The following is a 19,823-nucleotide window of genomic DNA, read 5'->3' as shown; positions in this document are numbered from 1 at the left end:
CCTTATCCTGTAAATTTTAGAATGCATTTTCAACACCTGGAAATGAAAAACAAGAACAAAGAAATGCATTAAAATTCACAAGTATTTATATATGTTTCGGACTTTGCCGTTATGGGAGCCAATGTCTGTGTAGACAAAGAAATCAAGCGAAAGTCAGACTATTTTATATGTTATCATTTTTCATAAATTGTATAGGCCCGTCTCGTCATGATTCTACCATGATGATATAAGTTGCAAGATACTTTGTGTTTCTATCAAATTTAGATATTGTTATAACATGCATTTTAGCTGACATTTAGGACCTAATAAGCTTGAAATGTGAAGGTGAAAGTGGACCATGGCCATGGATGAGGAGAAACAAACAGAAAATCGACAAAATAAGCCTTAGATAGCACCAGAGAACATCTAGAACCCTAGGAACTTCGCGCTTCGCACACATCAACTTGCAGTCTCCCGTTTGATAGGGGTTTCGGGCGGGAGAATCTCCAGATCAGAAGGTGCTTGGGGTTGGAGTCTCTGGATTGATACCCTGACTCACACTGACAGACTTTGAGGGGTGATGAGGATCGGCGGGTGAGTACATGCTCATAACAAAGACGGCTTGAATCAAGACGGTAATCCTATTGCATGGTAACAATACATTTATTATTGAAGAAACTCACACCTGAACATGACGATCTTATTTGCTTGTAGATCATCTAACCTAATGTATGGCTTATCGAGCGCTTTTCGTTTTTCCGGATGTACTGCCCTCTATCGTAGTGGTTGTGGTATATCGATATGAATAGAAGGGATCCGCTCGCTCCCCGGGAGAATCCCGAGTACCCATTCCCGACATACAGCTGTAACGTTAGTTGACGGGAGTTGTCGTTTCCCGTGACCTCTCTGTACCACACAGTCATTCTACGAATTACGTGACTGACAGTGACAAGTAACGTTTTCTGACGTGCGATACTCTGATTGACTTTGATGATACATCAGTAGGTGAGTAGTAGTAGTGTTTTGTCACAAACTTCCTTCGTTTATAAATACCTCAACAATTGACTATACCGGTACACAGCCCTGTCGCTGTAAATGTTGTGCACTACGGACTGGACGCCGTGTAAGGCCGCAGTGTTACCAGGGTGCTACGGGAACCCGGGCTACCCGGCTGCACCTTATCTGGTTATGTTGTTTGTGCCACTGGGCTTCGTGGGTTGGCGTGTACAGTATGCAGTGCAGTGGCGGATGTAGGGGAGTTGGGTTCGGGGGTTTAACCCCCCCCCCCCCCCCCTCGACCCTAGTATTTAATATTCAACTCATCAGGTCACTTATTGATAATAACCAAACACATGATAACTCTGGATTTAACTGTGTATTAAAATGTTACTTGATCTAAGAGTAAGACTAAGACGTTATCATGCCCGCATGGTATGGACTATGGACTGCTTTTTATGGTCTCCATTGCATTAGTAGATGCCAGGAAAACATCACTTACGGGGGTTCAAATAGCTAAAAAAAAATTGACGTAGCTCACTGACAATGTCGCTTTGCGCCTTGTGGACGATGCTCATCATCGTTGGGTCAAACCCAGGGACCGTGCATTCACTCAATCTACATGTTATTTGCATTCACTCAATCTACATGTATTTGAAGGTGAACTTGTCCTTTAATGTCAAAACAAGGTACGTGTACCTTGAAATCGCCCTTTCAAAGGCTTTGTCAAAACTTCAGCTGGAAACTCCACGTCCAATCTGGCGCAAGAAGAGTAAATAAAGCACACTTCACTTAACTTCTCTTTTCATGCAATCTGTAAATGAAGCACCCTGCCTAGGGTATACGTATAGGTGACCGTGCATTACTCCAACAAAAAGCATTTCCTGATTTTACATGAGCACTCAAAATAGGTAAGACAGGTCAACCTAGATCTAGTCAATCTTGAGTTTTTCATGTTTTCTGAAAGAACAGTTCTTCCTCTACATTATTCTACAGTTAGGGATCATAAAACGAATGGGAAATAGTGTGTTTGTCTTTTTTGCAATTTTCCTAGAAAACTTGTGTGTCGAGTGTGAGTAGGCAGGTGTCATAGATGTCCCTTTTTTTTTTCAAAAATCCTTTAATACACTCTCTTCACTTTCAACTCTAATACCTTTTGAGAGGATGATGCTACTGCTGGAAGGTTGGTATTCATCATGGATAGAATGTGTGAACAAAGCATGCTCAGTTGCAGCTTAATCCTATAAGCTCTTCATTGTTGTTGCAATGGCTTTTTACATCAGAGGGGCGTTTCATCAACGAGTTCGTCGGAGGTTTTCACCGACAACTTTGCTATCAGCCAATCAGACACAAGGATTTCAGTAGCTTTTAACAGTTGTCAGTGTAAATCACTGACAAAAAGTTTCATGAAACAGTCCCCAGGACTGTTTTTGGTCCCATTCATTGCACAGAGCACAGCTGGTGAGATGAAACACTTGAATAGATCCTATAGGGCCTACATTCAGAGCCTCTTTGCTCATTACACACTTTTCCACAGTTTGTGCTTCCTTTCCATTTTAGATAAGTGAGGACAGTCCATTTGAACAGACTTTTTTTTAAAGCTTAAGGTCTACTCAAGATTACAATCTGCCCTCAGAAATAGATATCCTCTAGAAATCCATGTCTGGTGACCTTTTGTTGGTTTTGTGGTGCAGGGTCATATAGATTGAAATGGTCCAGTAGCATGCAGCGAGATTTGTGTAGGCTGATTACACACAAAAGCACAGTGCCACACAAGTGCAGCAGTAGTCTCTCTATGAGTCGTGACTGACGAGGCCACAGCGAGGCCACCATGCTGTACAAAATTGTCAATGTAAATTACCACTCCACTGCTCCACCTTTACTTTTGTTTTTGTTTTTTCTTTTTTTGTGTGTGTGACCAGAGGACATCACCTACAATTCCGACAATACTGCAGAACCCTTTCCTCCCAACACAACTTTGATTTTCTTCAGTGCCATCTGCCTCATACCTGTGTAGGTGGAATGTCTTGTCAGCAAAGTTGTGTCAGTTCTGTCTACTGACATGAGTCTATGGTATAGACAGAGACTGATCCAGGAATTTCGTAAAGGGGAGGCGCCTTTACTTATTTAAAGGGGGCGTACATGCCCCCACCCCCATTTTTTCTTTTTATTTCTTTTGTTTTAAATAGCAAAAAAAAAGAGGGAGCAACCCATTGTGCAGATACTGCTATACATGTTGTAAATACTAAGATTCGACAATTACTATAAAAGCAATATTGATGAAAAATTTACATCGATTGATGTGCAGTTCGTTAATGAAAAGTTAGCAAGGAAACTTTGATGATAAACGAGCAATCTGTGAAGGTTGACATGTCCGAGGATGAACTAAATTCACAGTAAAGACTGCCAGTCTTCGTTTGTTTGTTTTTTTGATATGTGTACATAATGCTGATCTACAATATCTTACCTCAATATATATATACAGAGCTACATTTTTTTTTTTCTGGATTAATGCGCTTAGAAACGAGTATTAAGCGCTATATAAGTGTTGTTCATTTTCATTATCATTGTAGCTCTCTTCCATCTTAATTGCACAATATGGTGCCCAATCCTTAATTGGTTTACCCAAGACTTGTGAATACCATACATGTGAATTTAGTGTGTATACACATGTAAATGATGATGGTGAGGATGATGATGATGAGCATAAGACTGAGAATGAAAAGAATAAGCAAGTCAGTAGTTAGCATTTTTAAGTTCTTGAAAACAATAGTGATGATGATATTAAACTTGATAATAAATAGTCTTCCACCCAAAATGCTTTTGATAGTGCTGCAAAAATCATGGAAATATCACAGCTGAGCCAGGTTTCATGATGCGAAGGAGAAATACGAGAATGGAATGAACACACTCATACACACACACACACACACACACACAAAAGGTTGTTTACTTTTGTATTGCATCAGGGAAGATGGGTTGAATATTAACTCTTAATTGTATCAGATGTCCCCCATAAAGCAATTACTTCAGAGACAAGCTGATAGAATATATTGCACCTGCTGGCATTTCTTCTGTTTATTTTTCAAAGGAGTAATATCTGTTGAACTGTAAAGATGAAATGATAATAGATATTGCTGTCCAGATCACTATTTAGTGATTAGCCATTAGCCACAAATGACATGTTGGAATGTGGTAGTGTATTTGTAAAGATGGCCAGTAAAAAATGGGTGTATAAAATGATTTTGTGATGCATTCCCCCCCCCCCCAAAAAAAAAGGAAGTCAGATTGTCTTTGCTTTGGATCAAGGAAATGGATGTTCTGTTTTTTTCTTTGCGAAATATCTCGCAGTCAGTTTTTGAAAGAAAGATTTGATTTCTGTGATTTGCTGTTCACATGCGTCACACTTCTCCCCTACTGAAATCAAACAAAACATTTGTACTTCTCACCATGTGGGGTAACTGGTGTGCATGTATTACACACATACGCATCAATGCATGTGTGTGTGTGTGTGTACGTTTGTATGCTTCTACATTCATGGTAAGCATGTTCTTCATGTCATTTGAAGTCATGTTTACAAATTATATCAATATTATAAACAGGAAAAAAGAAAAATTTCAGCAATTTGCTGCATTTTGTTAAACTGCCTGAATATTTATAATTTTCAATGTCACTTTTTAACATGACCTTACTGTAAGAAATAAGGAAGGATTTTAGATTTCGGTTTCATAGAAGAACTTTTCAGATTATTCTGCTGTGTGCATTGTTCTTTTCCTTTCCTGGAGTTTCCTCATTCAAAGAGGGAAAAAAATGTGTAATCGGAAAATCCCTCATATCCCTCATATTTCAGTCACTGCATTACTGCAGCAGGTCTTACACCAATGGCAGCGTGTCATATCCCATCCTGAAATTATTTTAGCTCTCTGCATTGACATGTGTTTGCACTTGCTGTCATAATCTCAAGCTCTTTGTATTGACAAATTAGATTAGACCTTGTACCACCCCCCCCCCCCCCCCCCCCCCCCATGCACACACACTCACAGACTTGGAAGTAGGGTATATACTCGTACTTGAAGTGATGTGCCTGCTGTATGAGCCCATTTTTACTGCTTGATTTTACAGGTAAACTCTGGTAGTAAACTTGCTCTGAACAGTTTCAACTTTGGACGACGATAAAATAGTGGCTAAATGCGAGGCGTACTACTTGTTGCAGTCTTGTGTGCCCTGTCATCCCTTCTTGTCGCTGAAAGTCAGGCAAAGAAAAGCATGGCACAAGTCACAAAGTGGCCAGAACTTGTGGGAAAGGTAAGCCAAGCATGCTATAAATCATCCTCAAGGTTTAATAGCAGAGCCATAGACAGCTGTGCCTCAGTGCTTTCATGTAAGATTCATGAATGTTCCTGCCTTATAACCAGATGTTCATCCTGTAATATGAGGCTCTGACTCTTATGTCAAATTTCTCTGTACTCCTGAGTCTTTATGTTGGTCATGGATTCAAAGTAGATTTTACCTTGACAAAAAAAAAAAAGGAATATCATTATTTTATGAAAATAGTGCAACAAAAGTAGAAACATTATTTTGAACAGGTAAAGACAACAAAAAATCTTTTATGAAAATAGTGCAGCAATATTATAAACATTATTTTGAACAAGTGAACAAATTAACATCTTTGGAATAATTATATTTTGTGAAAATATTTGAGTAGTCCTCATATGTTTTGTTTTATTTCATCCATTAGATTTTAGTGATTTTCAAATTTTTTCTGTACAGAAACACATCGTCTTGCCTTCAACATTACATCAGTACTCTTCTTCAATGAAGAGGATACACTATCCATGCCTTGGTGTGAATTTTGAGGTCACAAATAAATGTACACATTTTAAACTAAAATCAAAGGCATCATCAAACAATCATTTTAATAAATGTCTTTATATACTGAAATACTGAAAACAAGACAGAAATCAATATGAAATTAATTTTTACAGTATCAGTGCCACCCCCCCCCCCAAAAAAAAGAAACAATCAAAAAAAAAAAAAGAAACGAGGGAAGGAGACATACGTGTGGGATTTAACGCAGACCTTCCAGTTATTCTGAATTTGGAGGAAATGAATTTTGACCATTCGTAGAGTTTTCTATTTCAATAATTTTACAACACACTCCTGCTGGAACTGCTCATTCTTTCGTACTTTTTAGCCAAATCATCCCTAATTTTCAGTCAGAAGGGTTGGGAGGTCTGTATACGGTGAAGCAACCAAGCCTGTAGTGTTGAAGTGCCCACAAAATACAATATTAGATGATAAATGAAATTCAAAATGGTCACATCCCATCTGCTTTGTCTAACTTTACCCTGATTTGCACTCTGTACTGTTATTACAACAATGCTCTCCCTGGGGCAAACTGTGTGTCAAAAACTGTCAAAGAATTGGAGTGACTGTAATATTCTGTCTTAATATGGAAAGAGTGAAGAGCAGTTGAGAAATTTGGTATTTTTTTGCTGGAGAAATATTTTTGTTGTTTGAAGTGAACAAGTTGGATTTGAAATCGATTCTCACTTTCATCATTAATTACAGAAGCATAAAGCATTTTATGTTGTAGGCTTTGCGTTGCATTTAAGATTTACGGTAAACATCTTTGTAGCTGTATTTGATGTCATTACTGTTGTTATCATGCAGATATGATTGTTTTAGATTATTGGCTTCTACAGATTATTAGCTTCCACTGAATACAATAGTGTGCTTGCTGATTTATTTTCATGCATTGCCTTCATACAGACAGGGGAAGAGGCAAAGACTGCTATCATGAGTGCCAGGCCAGATCTGAAAGTAAGTTGTAACTCTCCCCCATAAGGATTTTGTCTTGTCTTGTCTTTTCTTTTTCGTCGGCTGAGAATGAGAAGGGCATTAAGTTGCCTCGAACACTATGGATTTAGTGGCAACTTAATGCCCTTTTATTCTCACCCGACGTTTTTGCCTCTGTCCCAACGACATGAAAGGTTCCTTAGCTGTAGCAGAATGTTTTTATTTTAAACATACTTGCAGGTAGTAGTGTCATGTCATGATATAATTTGATGGAAAGTGAAAGGATTCAGGCAGTTATTATGAAGTTGTTTGGTTGAAATGTCCAAATTCAGCTAGAGAAATAACTTGTCAGTGAAAACATACAACTGTATCTTTGAACATCTGGTGCCAATACAGTGGCCTTCTGTTATAACAAAGTTCTCGGGACTGGTAGTTTTTTTCTGTTATATCGAAATTTCATTATAACCGAACAAATAAACAATAAAAAAACATAGAGCGGATAATGTTGGGGCCTGTGTTTTTACTCTGTTGTAACCGGAATTTCATTATAACCTTGTTCGCTATAATGGAGTGCACTGTATAATTTGATAAAAAGAGAACAATGAGTATGTGGTGCAGTAGAAGGAATGGCAGGTCATGGGTCAAGGGCAAAGGTATGGAACTTGGCTGAAAGGTCAGTTTCCAGCCATAATTTCAGCAAAAAGTACTATGGACATTAATTTTATGAGAACAGTCAGACCACAGCGCCCGATAATTCGCTCGTATTTATTCAACTCGTATGCAAGCCCGCTCGAGGCTTGCATACGTAATGAGCTGCGGAAGGGGATTTTGTCCTTGGGCTTTCGGCAACAAAAATGCACCTTATATTCACAAATTTGGTATCAAATTCAAGGAAAATATGTAAGCTATCGTCACATGTTACTCAAATTATTGTGAATGAAAAATATAGCATAATTTGAGCTTGAAAAATGATGAAAAAAGTAATTCGTGTAGTACACGTTCAAGACGTCAAAAGAATACCAAATTCACCTTGCGTCTCAATGAAAATGCAGTATTTGGTAGTGCATCTCTTAATCTTTGTATCTATGTAAATATCTTGACAATTTGTTGCTTAATCCGGTCAGGACCCAGTAAAATTTACATCGATGTCAGTGCTGGTCAGCTTGAAACCGTGCAATCTCAAGAGTAAGCTCTCTCATTGGACAGCGCTTGCATTCAGCGCTTGCATTACGTCATTACGCTGCTACGGTTTCATGCCACGTACGTGCATAGCGCATGCTTGCATACAGGCACGCGTGTAGTTCAAGCCAAGTTCAAGCACTGAATGCAAGCACTGTCCAATGAGAGAGCTCTTTCGCGCTACTGTACACTTTGTGTGGAGCATACTTCCGGCTTAAGAGTGAATTTTACGGACGTTTCAAAACGGAAAAACTAGTATAAATCATGCTTGCATCTCCTTGACTCAAATATATGATGAGCATCTAAGTTTCCTCTCTACGAAAAAACCAAAATCAGAAACAACAGTTTCTTAATCCGGTCAGGAACCAAAAACGAACTTTAGACGACAAAATCTTCCGTGAAAAGTAGGTAAAATTTACACAAATTCAACCGATTATATTGTCATGATAAGAACCTATATTATACGCAAATCTGGTATCAAAATAAAGATCAAAGTCTGGAGAACAATCTACTGCGACTTGTAGCCATGATGAATGTATGTACAAGTCGCTACACTGTGAAAACCATAGCCCTGTCAAACTCTCGCAAAATCTCGCACGTACGAGACACCTTTCGAACGCAAAGATCGTCAACGAGAGTGCTGAATAAATCTTGCCGGATCGGCTCATTAGCATACGTGCTGTGGTCTGACTGAGAAGAAAATTGTACTCAGCAGTTACAGTTTGGTAGCAAATATTTTGTACTAACTGAACTTTGTATCAAGTGGTGTAATTGTCCCCACCGAACGAGTTCGAGCAGGGGACTATGAAACGGGCTCCGTACGTGTGTGTCCGTGTGTCCGTCCGTCCGTCCGTCTGTCTGTGCGTCCGTGTGTGATCAAAATCTTCAATTTGCTACTTCTCTGTCATTTATGAGCCAATTTTGATTCTGTTTGCTTTATATGATAGCACTACATGGGAGCTTTGAAACTTCTACACAGAATTTCAATTGTGACCTTTGACCTTGACCTTTGACCTATATTGTACATTTTGCTACAAAATGCTACTCCTTCGCCATTTCTAATTCGATTTCGATTCCGTTTGCTTTATGTGATGGCATTAGTTGAGGGCTTCAAAACTTCTACACAGAATTTTGACCTTTGACTTCTTTGATCTTTGACCTTGATATTTTGATCTTATTGTACATTTTGCTACAAAATGCTACTCCTTCGCCATTTCTAATCCTATTTCGATTCCGTTTGCTTTATGTGATGGCACTAGGTGAGGGCGTCAAAACTTCTACATGGAAGTTTGACCTTTGACTTCTTTGACCTTTGACCTTGATTTTTGACCTATATTGTACATTGGCTACAAAATGCTACTCCTTCGCCATTTCTGACCCGATTTCGATTCTGTTTGCTTTATGTGATGGCACTAGGTGAGGGCTTCAAAACTTTTACACAGAATTTTGACCTTTGACCTTGACTTTTGACCTATATTGTACATTTTGCTACAAAATGCTACTCCTCCGCCATTTGTAACCCGATTTCCATTCTGTTTGCTTTATGTGATGGCACTAGGTGAGGGCTTCAAAACATCTACACAGAATTTTGACCTTTGATTTCTTTGACCTTTGACCTTGATTTTAGACCTGTATTGTACATTTTGCTACAAAATGCTACTCCTTCGCCATTTCCAACCCGATTTCGATTCCGTTTGCTTTATGTAATGGCACTAGGTGAGGGCTTCAAAACTTCTACACAGAATTTTGACCTTTGACTTCTTTGAGCTTTGACCTTGATTTTTGCTACAAAATGCTACATGTACTTCCGGCGGGGACATATATTACGCACCGCGTAATTTCTACTTTTCCTTGTTTTATACAGTGGACTCCCATTATAGCAAAGTCCTTGGGACTGGCAATTTTCTTTTGTTATATCAAAATTTTGTTATAACCGAATGAATAAACAATAAAAATACATAGAGTTGACTATGTTGCAGCCCAAAATTTTACTTTGTTGTAGCCGGAATTTCATTAGAACCGCATTTGTTATAACGGGAATGCACTGTACATATTTTGTAAAACATCGGACCTTTTTTATCATTATATGTTGGATGTTTGCAACCCTTACGGTTAATTGGGTCTCACTAAATCTTTGAAATAATAAAGTTTAGAATTCTCAGTCCGTTACTGTACCACTTATGGATATATGTATTTTGATGTCTTAATTTTTCTGTACTTCAGGCAATGGCCATTATTGCCTTCTCACACGGGTATATATATAATACAATGATATTGATAGTAAATTGTAATGATCAATATGATACACCTGTATCAGAACAGCCAACAAAAATGTTGCAATATTTTGAATTTCTTTGTATTCATCAAAATAGAAAAAGATGCTTTTTTTTTTCTCTCTCTCTCACTGAAATTTGATGTGGCATGTGCAGGATGTGCAATTTTTTCCGTTTTTGAACAATATGGTTTTATCTTACAATCTTTTTTATTGTCATAAATTATGATCATTGTTATTATCATTTAGTTTGTATTTTTTTTAATTTAATCATAGTGCCTTTTTTGGTTTTCAGCTGTTAGCAGCCCAGGCATACATGTATGGGACAATGCACACCCGTTATAATGAACATGGATATAAGAATATTCTCGTTGCAATGAAGTAAACAAATTACGGTCCAAAAATGATCATCTATACATGTATATCTTTATGTATTGTACTGTTCAGCTGTAACAAAATTTTGATTTAACATTAGAAAACCACTGGTCCAGAGGACTTTGTTATAATGAGAATGCACTGTATTGTCTTAATATCAGAGCATTGCGGGGTAGGCAAGCTATGCAGACTGATGTGTGCCTTTAACTGTCTTGTGATATCAATTCTCCACCATTTTCTCTCCTTTGGTTTTTCAAACACACAGCACGTAGACATCATCCCTGCAGACCATATGGTCACGATGGATTTCCGCGAAGACCGTGTGCGCATCTTTGTCGATGCTGAAGGCAAAGTCGTTAGAAAGCCAATGGTGGGCTGACGGCTTCATCTGTCTTTTTCAAGCATTACCAGGGGCCGAGAAATATTTTTGCAGGTGGGGGCTGCGGGTCAATGGAACCGGCACAGACTAACAGCACATCTGCAGTAATTTGAAATCTGCATCACCAAGTGTCGGTGGGCACCCAGTAAGCACAGTGATTGTGGATGATTAGGTGTCACAAGCTTCAAAGGCTAATCTGAAAACATGTCTACAACTCCACTGCACTACTAACTATTCTCTAGAGCAGACAATACAAGATTTACACTGTATGAAGAATATTTATGTATTATTGTCACATCCAAAGGTCCTGAAGAAATTATGGTCCAATAAAAATTGTACAATGTAACAAGAAATGGAGATACATGTATGAATGACCAAATGTATTTTGTGATGCATATGAATGTGTGGACAGAAATGATGTAAATATAATTTGTAAGATTGTACTAGATATTGAGAAATGTAGATTAAACTCAATGTATAACATCAGTTCAGAACCACACTTTATTTCAAGTAGGTTTTTCAAGTTAATGATTTGCAGGAATGGCAGTTACATGTACAGTGGCAATATTCTGGTCACTTTTGATTGGTTGTGAATGTTTCTGGGCTGCTACCGTATAAATGTGCTGATGTTATGAAGTGCCTTCCAAAATAAAGCATACAAGTTTTCTTATGTCATATACAGTCAACCTTGCTTAAGTCGACCTCGCATTTAAGTTGATTAATCTCCCTAAGTCAAAGGTCTTTTCAAGTCCTCTTCTCTTTATATTCTATTGATTTGATCCCTCGTAAGTTGATACATTTTTCTCTAAGTCGAAACTATTTCTGCAGTTCAAATAGATTCAACAAAGGCAAGGTTGACTGTATGATGTACAAATACCGACGACTCCTGTTACAACAAAGTCCTCTGGATTGGCAGTTTTCTTTCATTACATACTAAATATATTGACATTTCAATTTAGCCAGACAGTATAATATGCGTAGATACGACAGATAATTGTGGGACCTGATTTTTTTACTTCTTTGTAACAAATATTTCCTCATACCTGTACTCTGTTCGTTGTAACATGAGTGCGCTGTAATAGTGTGATGTCAAAAAGTATAAGTTTTGCATCAAGGTACTTGACTAGTAATAGTATAGATGTATTTAACTTCAATGTGAACACCTGTCTGAATCATGACATTTGTCTTTCAATCATATGAATTATGAGGGGTGCGTAATATACGTAATTTGATATCAATAAATATAGTCACTTATTAACAGTAAACCTGTGCATCTTGTCTGCTGAATATTTATATTTTGTCAAGCAATACAATGTATCAGAAATATACACTTGTGAAGTGTGAGGGAGCAGTATTCAAGTGACCAGTGTATGATGTGTGATCTGTCACTGCAAAAGGTGAGACATTGCATAGATTTTTGTGATGTTTACAATTTTCTTGATTCCTAACATTCAAATGAAATAAAATTAATCTTGTTTAGAAAGGAAAATATGCAAATCTAAATCAGAAACAGAAAGAATGTGGGCACTACATTGTAAATAAACTTTCAAAAGAAAATTGGTTTTAAAACATAACATAGATATGTATGTGTGTATATATACACACACACATATGTATATATGCATAGGATATAATATACAATTTGTATAAACATATTACTGTATATGTATTTATATATATATATATATATATATATATATACATATATATATATATATATATATATATATATATATATATATATATAGTACTGTATATAACTAGTATATATTCATGATGAATGGGAAGTTTAGGGAGAGTGTCAAGAGTAATGAGTGGGTTGAGTTTAAATATCTTTTTTTATTTAAAAAAAAAACATTTGCAGGACAATTCACCTTTCAAACTTCAAAACAAAATTTCTTCTTTTCTTTTGCTCAAAATATACTTTAATCTTCATACAGACACATATTTTTCAATCATCACATTTGTTGAAAAGTGGTGTTATAGTAGCATTACAGAATTATATCATTTACCCATATGTGGTCTTCAAGTGGGACTGCAACAAGAAGTCAAAAATTTCTTGTGTATATCGCAGTGTTATACAAGTACAGTACTCGTGTACAGTAACAATATCATCAGAAATGCTGCACACACGAAAATGTTAATAAATGCCAAAGTATAGATGCATTGCATCAATTACCTCTGTTGATTTCTGCTGTGATTTCTCACTCTACACAACTGAACCATCATCTTTAGTGCTCAAAATAGAAGATGAACCATATCAATACTTAGAGTTACATCATGAGGCAAGATTTCAGACAGTATGAAAGATTTCTTTTTTTAAACATCGTGGAAAAAATAATCACTTCACTGTGTACAACCTTTCATGTGCCAACAGGAATGATGAAAAGAAAGCTACAAAAGGGCTTCAAAACTTTGTGACAGGATTGCATGTTCAGATTTTGACTGCACACTGAATATACATCGTACTTAACATCAATTAGCCATCTATTCCAGCAGCTGTTCACAGTTGGATCAAACATTGTTTTCTTTTAATGTTCATGATCAGTATCACATCTCTTTTCACAAGCCGTTAATACCAGAAGCAAACAAAACAACAGAATGTGTCACGTATGACCAGTGAAGATATGAATTATTTTTTTTTAAGTATTCATATGGAACAAATACATTGTGTACCTTAGTAGGGCTGAGTTCTCCAGCATAATTTCACACTGTCAACTACACGGGTTACTGTAAAAGTGGACATTTTCGCGATGTTGAAATTTTCACGTAACGAGGAACTAGTGCGAAAATAAAAGCATGCAAATATTTTTGCCTGCCATACAACTGTATGTTCCAGTAGTTGCTGTTTTGATTCCGTTGAACTAAAAACACGCGAAACTCTTCTTACCCGGCCGAGTGCGAAAAGTTAGTCACACAAAAATATCCACTTTTACAGTACCTCTAATGCTCTTTACAGCTAGGCCACTGGGCTTGTCCTAACACACTTATTACGTGCAGGTTTGTTTCATTGTTTGTTTTTTCCATTCTTTTTCTTTAAATGTGCCAAGCATGTTAACACACAAACACTACACTTACAGTGTTATGTAGGAAGTTCAATAACATCCCAAAAGGAGCAAATCTTCAAAATCAAAGAGGTCAACATTGCTAATACTGTACAACTGCACATATGACCCTGCAAGAATGTGTTTTGCCCCATCTTCACTGCAGAATATAAATTGTGAATGCTTCTCACATAAACACATTGTACATGTATTTGTAGATTTTGGTTGCCATGATAAATCACCAATGTCAATGTCATTATCATCAGACAGTTTTTACTATCATAGCAGTCGATAAATTCAAAAACCTTTTAAAGTTTCGACTAGAGAAATAGTGGCTCAGCAGCTGCCAGAAAAGCTTGATCGAATTCACTCTCAGAGAATCTACTAACAGATTTCCTCGCTGCCTCCCGAATCTTCATCCTTTCTGCAGTAGTCATTCGTAGGACCTTCAGCATGGCATCGGCATAGCCTTCTTCAGTGTCTGCCAGAAACCCAGTAGGCTGGTCTTCGTAAGGCACCACAATGTCCATCTTTGGTCCTCCAGAGTTGTGGGCGATGACAATGTTACCAGCTGCCAGGCACTCGACTACACCTGTATTTGACCAGTCCACATGCACACAAAGAAGAACAAATAAATTGTTGAGCAAATGAAAGAAATGCCGGAAGCATTCATATATCACTCACGTATTATTTCAAAGGTATTCAAGCAAATGTCAAGATTAATATTCCTACAGCTGTGCATCCGGATTATGACCTGAATCAAGACAAATTTTCGACAAATCATGCAAACATAGTGTCTTAAAAGAAAAGAAATGTGATTCTATCAAAAAACAAATACATGTAAAAACAAAATTAGAACACTCAGTGCAGCAAATTGTATAATACAATACTGCTATTTCCAAGAAATACATTTTCTTTCTTCATTGAAGGTGAAACTTTGATATTCCATGAAAAAAAAAGTTTGACAAATCAACACCTATATATTACAGAAGACAATACCATTGTAATGTGAGGCGAGGCACATGCTGAGTGAGCAAACATTATCTCGAGTGTCTTTCCCCCGCATCTCATCAAGCCTTTACTTATTCAGGATTAAGTTACCAACTTCATTTTCCATTCCGTCCCTGCCTCCCACCCCCCCCCTTTTTTTTTTCCTTTGTCATTTTGGTATTCTCATATATGCGGGAAATTATATGATGAATGACAAAAGGCATGCTGAGAGAAATTGGGATTATGAATGTTTGCTCTTAATTAAAGGTATACAAAGTAACAAAGTCATTAAATATATACAAAACATCAACAAATATTATGACACCCACTACCACCCAGCCACATTTACAACTACCACTACCATCACTACAACTACCACAAAAACAATAACATCTATGATGGCAACAACAGAAATAAACCCTTACCAATGCCAAAATGCTCATTCCACATGGTGTGGATTCCTATCGTTGCCCCGGCGAGGTGAGCCTTCAGATCATCAAATGGAATGTTTAATATGAAGTCAACGCTCTGCTCCACTCCAAGATCTTTGCACAATTTTCGGAGGGCCTCGACCCTGCTCTCATCTCCCTCGTTACGGCAACCTCCGATGAGCTCCAGCCGGACATTATCTCTCTCCTCTGAAGCAAGCTTTGTGAGGAGCTTGGCAAAGGACTTCACTTGCAGAGCGTGATCTTTCTCTGGACGAAACTGGGCCACTGATGCCACTATCTTGGTTTCTTTCTCCTCATCTGGAATGATTTTCAGGCTGGTGAACTCCTTGGTGTCACAGGGTGGGTACACTATGCTGGTCCTGTCGGGAACGCCCCAAATGTCCTTAATGTGTCCGTAGGTCCACGAAGAATTCACCATGATGACTTCAGACCTTGCTCCCATCACTCCATACATGAAGGCAAACAGCTTGTAGTATGCCAGCTTGAATTTGCTCAGGACTGGATTACGAGCCACGAATCCAGCATTATTGTATGAAGCCGTGCGCTGGGCTACCATTGACAGCATATCGGTGCTGATGGTTGGATAATGGGTATAGCAAGCCACATGGCACTTCCCAAAGAAGCGAAAAAGAGGCAACGTAAATGCGTACCCCATGGAATCAATGTACACGTCAGGCACAAAACTGAAAAGAGCTTCCATCCCAAGCACCATGGAACCGATGCTCTGACCCAGGAGGGTGAGATATGGGTACGTCTTGGCTTCGACTAGCCACCGCTGGCGGAGAAACACAAATTCCACTGGCCTCGGAAGAATGATGCTAAAACGTTGCCTGGCTTTCTGGATTATCTGCTCATGTGTTGCATCCGTGTCACCAGAGTAGACGACACAGTTGATGTGAGGATACCTGTGATCAAAGTTTCAGAGATAATGGCAAGACTTAGTTGAGAGAAAAGAGGAAGTATGTGAGAATGACAAGAAAGCATTCTAGTTTGGTCATAAACCTGATACATGTACATTTTGAGTTTCTAGGTACTTGAAATCATATCTACTCCATATGTACAAATGTACATCTTACCTCACTTCATACACTTTTTCAAGAAATCTCTTTGTGACCCTCTGAAGAAAAGAACTACAGCAAATGTAAACATCACAATTGTGTCCACATAGTTATCAGCAACCATACAATTTTTTATTTTTTGTAAACATCAGGGCAGCTGCAACACAATTACACTAAAATGTAATGAATGCTACATGTACAATGTACTTGATGACAAAGTTGCTCTGATATTACTCAGGTAAGAACAGAGATCAAATGTTATACAAGTGCCAATGCTATGCTGCAAATAGAAACTGACTATTTACAAGCTTTTCCCTATCAATCAGTATACCATCATTACTGTGAAAAATACATACCCCAAATAGAGACTCATTGACTGAAAGGATAGGAGCTGCAGTATTTGTGCAATCTTGGAAAGAGACACATGTATCTAATTTTGGAAATTTCTTAGAAGTACTGTAAAACGAGAAATGTTCGCGTGCATTTTTTTGCAAATTGTATAATTTCGCAAATTTCGCGAGCGCCAAGATTCGCGAAATTAAAATGCACGCGAAATTTCCTTAGCTACACTATATGTATTGAACGCAAGAGGCAATTCACGAAAATTTCTTGCCACGAAAAAGGCCGTCGGCTCCAATTTGCGAAAATTTCATGCCGCGAATATATCATGTTTTACAGTAACACCGATTGTTGATGATCAATTACAGGATTGGATTGAATATCACTTACACTTGTCCAATGTCACTAACATTATGTTTCTGATACACACACATGCACACAAAGTAAAATTATCATGGAGCTTGAATCTATTGTAACGTAACTTTCACTACACATTTTTTATGAATGCATAACAATTCCAAGTAATAAACGTACATGTATGTACTTTACGATATTGATGGTGACACATTACATTAAACATTGCACTACTATATCACGTAGTGTTCATTACTACTGTGTCAAGACTTTACATGCATATTTTCAATACATATGAAAATGGGGCAAATCTTGGAATGGGGCGGTCAGATCAGAGATAATTAATACGATCAAAGATTGATTTGAATGTAACATCATGCCATTGTCAGAAAGTTTGTATGTACTCCAAGAATGAAGGATTTTAAAGGACACTGCAGAAAAACAAAAACGACTCACTTTTGCTGCAATGCTCTGACAGCGCACCACAGCACCCTTTCACCTCCGCCACCAGCGTTGCAGTATGGATGAAAGAACCCTACTGTCACTGGTTTGATACCATCTGGAGCCAGCTGCCTCAGGTGTGACAACTTGGTTTGCCGGACCTTGTCCACCTTGCGGCATACAGCAAGGTACAGAAGGACAGCCATCAAAATGGGTGATGCAATGACACATAGCAGTAACATTGTGCCTGGAGGAAGAAAAATTATACGAATGTTGGCATCATGAGCATTTCTTTTATTCATTAAACTCTCCCTGATTAAATTTGCTATATATCATAACTCTCCTTCTTTCTCACAGCAAATTGCAAAGCAAGTACTTTGTACTTTCTTGACTCACGATATACGCAGACCAACTACAGGTACAAGAGAAATTTGTTTGATCATAGACATATCAGAGTCATTATCTGAAACTAAATTAGCAAAAAGGGTTGATACAACTGGCCTACACTTCAACTATTTCAGGACTGACATTCATGACCATGGTTGTGATATTCAACCTACACACAAAATATTACACATAAAGTATACTTTTACTGGTGAACATACTCTATCTGTCTTTTAAGTTAAGACAGTATTGCACAGTTGCCTATACAGTACATGTAGCATATTGATATGTTTTAGGTGAAGAAAAAAATACAAGTTTAGCATCCATGCCCACTTCCCGTTTTGAGGGCGGCTCCTTTTTTTTTTCTTTTCTTTTTTAATTGGAAAAAACTATAAAAAATCTTTTTCCAAACATTTTGATTTCTTTTTCTGGAAGAAAAGATCATATTTAATTTTTTTTGAAAGACCGCATTGTATTCTACGTAGACTCCCGCATCAACTCTTCATTTGTGAGGTCCAATCAAAAAAATAAAAAATAAAAAATGCTTGTGGACATCTTGAAAACTAGTTCTGCTGCTGGCTGGTTGTTTTGGAAAATGTGTCAAATGTAAAAAAACAACAACAAACAAAAATGGGGACCTCCTCCTTCCTTTTTTTTTTCTGCAGAGCAGAGGTAGGACACTGCAACTGCACACGTTTTGTTTGGCTTTTTTCTTGGGGGGGGGGGGCTTTAATTTGAACTGTTTCCCCATATTTCTATCTCATGACACCATTGATATTGGTAAGCTGAGCTGATTGCAGCACTAGCACCACACTACAATTTACTAAGTCACATACATCAATGTACTAGTAGTACTACTACTAGTAGGCCCTAAACTAATTTACTACTATTTGTACTAATGGTTAAATCTTCAGGACTAGTGAAGTAAGTGACTGGGGGACCCGGGTACCGGGTGAGGGGAACATAAAATTTAGAGAGGTTGACTAAAGAGAGCACTCTAAATTTAACCATGAAAATTATCAGATTTAAACTAAAGTTACAAGTGGCATATCTGACCGAAATATCGGTCTGTATCTGGTCGTCGGGGATATGTTCCGCGGAGACTGCTGCGTCTGTCTACGGAGGAGAGCCGATAAAGTAAAAAAAAAAAAAAAAAAAATGATAAAAGATTCCTCCGGACACACTACCTACGGATTTTTCTGTCTAGCCAGACATCATGATATGCAATCTATCCACTGTTCAGTGGGAAATCGTTACTCTGTATAAGATAGACACAACTTCTTCTGCTTCTTCATCCAAAGCGTTTCGTCTATAACATTTCGTAGAGCTTAGAGGGATTGCAACATTTAGTGCAGTGTCTCAATCCGCTACGTGGCGCACGAGCGATATACATATTCAACAGACACCAGAATAATCATATGGGACTACACTACCGTAAGTCGGTGCCCTGACCACGGTTACTGGTACTGGTTACAGTGGTCTAATAGCTATGTGGTTTCTGTGAAATTTATGACGTACCAAAATGGTTGAGAACGATAGATGACCACAATGATATCCTCTTCTGAAGCAAGAAATTTGGAGGTGTCCGTATGATAGAGTGATAGACTAGACTTCCAGCGTCAAGTCCTTACGTTAGCTGGTAACACTAACAGGCCTTTTGAATGCCTTTTGTCAGCATTCAATTACATGAACACTGGGCTTACAGTCAAAGGACGGGGCCGCCTGCGTACAGTGTCTGGGTCGATGAGCAGAGGGAGGAGGTGTGATTAAGTGACCCCGCTT

The 19,823-nt window shown here is 37.9% G+C and overlaps 2 protein-coding genes across 2 annotated transcripts; one reads left to right on the top strand and one right to left on the bottom strand.

Moving 5' to 3' along the window:
- Window positions 1-854: 854 nt before the first annotated feature.
- On the top strand, window positions 855-12,244 carry LOC139745079 (uncharacterized). Its single transcript, XM_071655500.1, has 4 exons — window positions 855-984; window positions 5,098-5,280; window positions 6,748-6,798; window positions 10,866-12,244. The coding sequence occupies exons 2-4, from the start codon at window positions 5,164-5,166 to the stop codon at window positions 10,977-10,979; spliced, it is 282 nt and encodes a 93-aa protein (XP_071511601.1). The 5' UTR covers window positions 855-984; window positions 5,098-5,163; the 3' UTR covers window positions 10,980-12,244.
- A 653-nt stretch (window positions 12,245-12,897) lies between these two features.
- Window positions 12,898-19,732, bottom strand: LOC139745078 (GDP-Man:Man(3)GlcNAc(2)-PP-Dol alpha-1,2-mannosyltransferase-like). The gene is made up of 4 exons (XM_071655499.1): window positions 19,560-19,732; window positions 17,673-17,904; window positions 15,439-16,370; window positions 12,898-14,615 (listed from the first exon to the last, which is right to left on the bottom strand). Exons 2-4 carry the CDS (start codon window positions 17,897-17,899, stop codon window positions 14,344-14,346), a joined length of 1,431 nt encoding a protein of 476 aa, XP_071511600.1. The 5' UTR covers window positions 17,900-17,904; window positions 19,560-19,732; the 3' UTR covers window positions 12,898-14,343.
- Window positions 19,733-19,823: the final 91 nt, after the last annotated feature.

The sequence above is a fragment of the Diadema antillarum genome, unplaced genomic scaffold (assembly GCF_040938485.1).
Source record: "Diadema antillarum isolate AM-2024a unplaced genomic scaffold, OU_Dant_1.0 seq00001234_RagTag, whole genome shotgun sequence".
Taxonomy (NCBI): domain Eukaryota; kingdom Metazoa; phylum Echinodermata; class Echinoidea; order Diadematoida; family Diadematidae; genus Diadema; species Diadema antillarum.
This window is presented reverse-complemented; position numbering and strand designations above follow the sequence as displayed.

Coding starts and splice junctions, on each gene's coding strand:
- LOC139745079 (XM_071655500.1), top strand. CDS start 5,164: ATGCGAGGCGTACTACTTGTTGCAGTCTTGTGTGCCCTGTCATCCCTT. Junction 5,281..6,747: donor GGCCAGAACTTGTGGGAAAG/GTAAGCCAAGCA, acceptor GCCTTCATACAG/ACAGGGGAAGAGGCAAAGAC. Junction 6,799..10,865: donor GTGCCAGGCCAGATCTGAAA/GTAAGTTGTAAC, acceptor TCAAACACACAG/CACGTAGACATCATCCCTGC.
- LOC139745078 (XM_071655499.1), bottom strand. CDS start 17,899: ATGTTACTGCTATGTGTCATTGCATCACCCATTTTGATGGCTGTCCTT. Junction 16,371..17,672: donor GTCAGAGCATTGCAGCAAAA/GTGAGTCGTTTT, acceptor CTTTGATCACAG/GTATCCTCACATCAACTGTG. Junction 14,616..15,438: donor GAATGAGCATTTTGGCATTG/GTAAGGGTTTAT, acceptor GGTCAAATACAG/GTGTAGTCGAGTGCCTGGCA.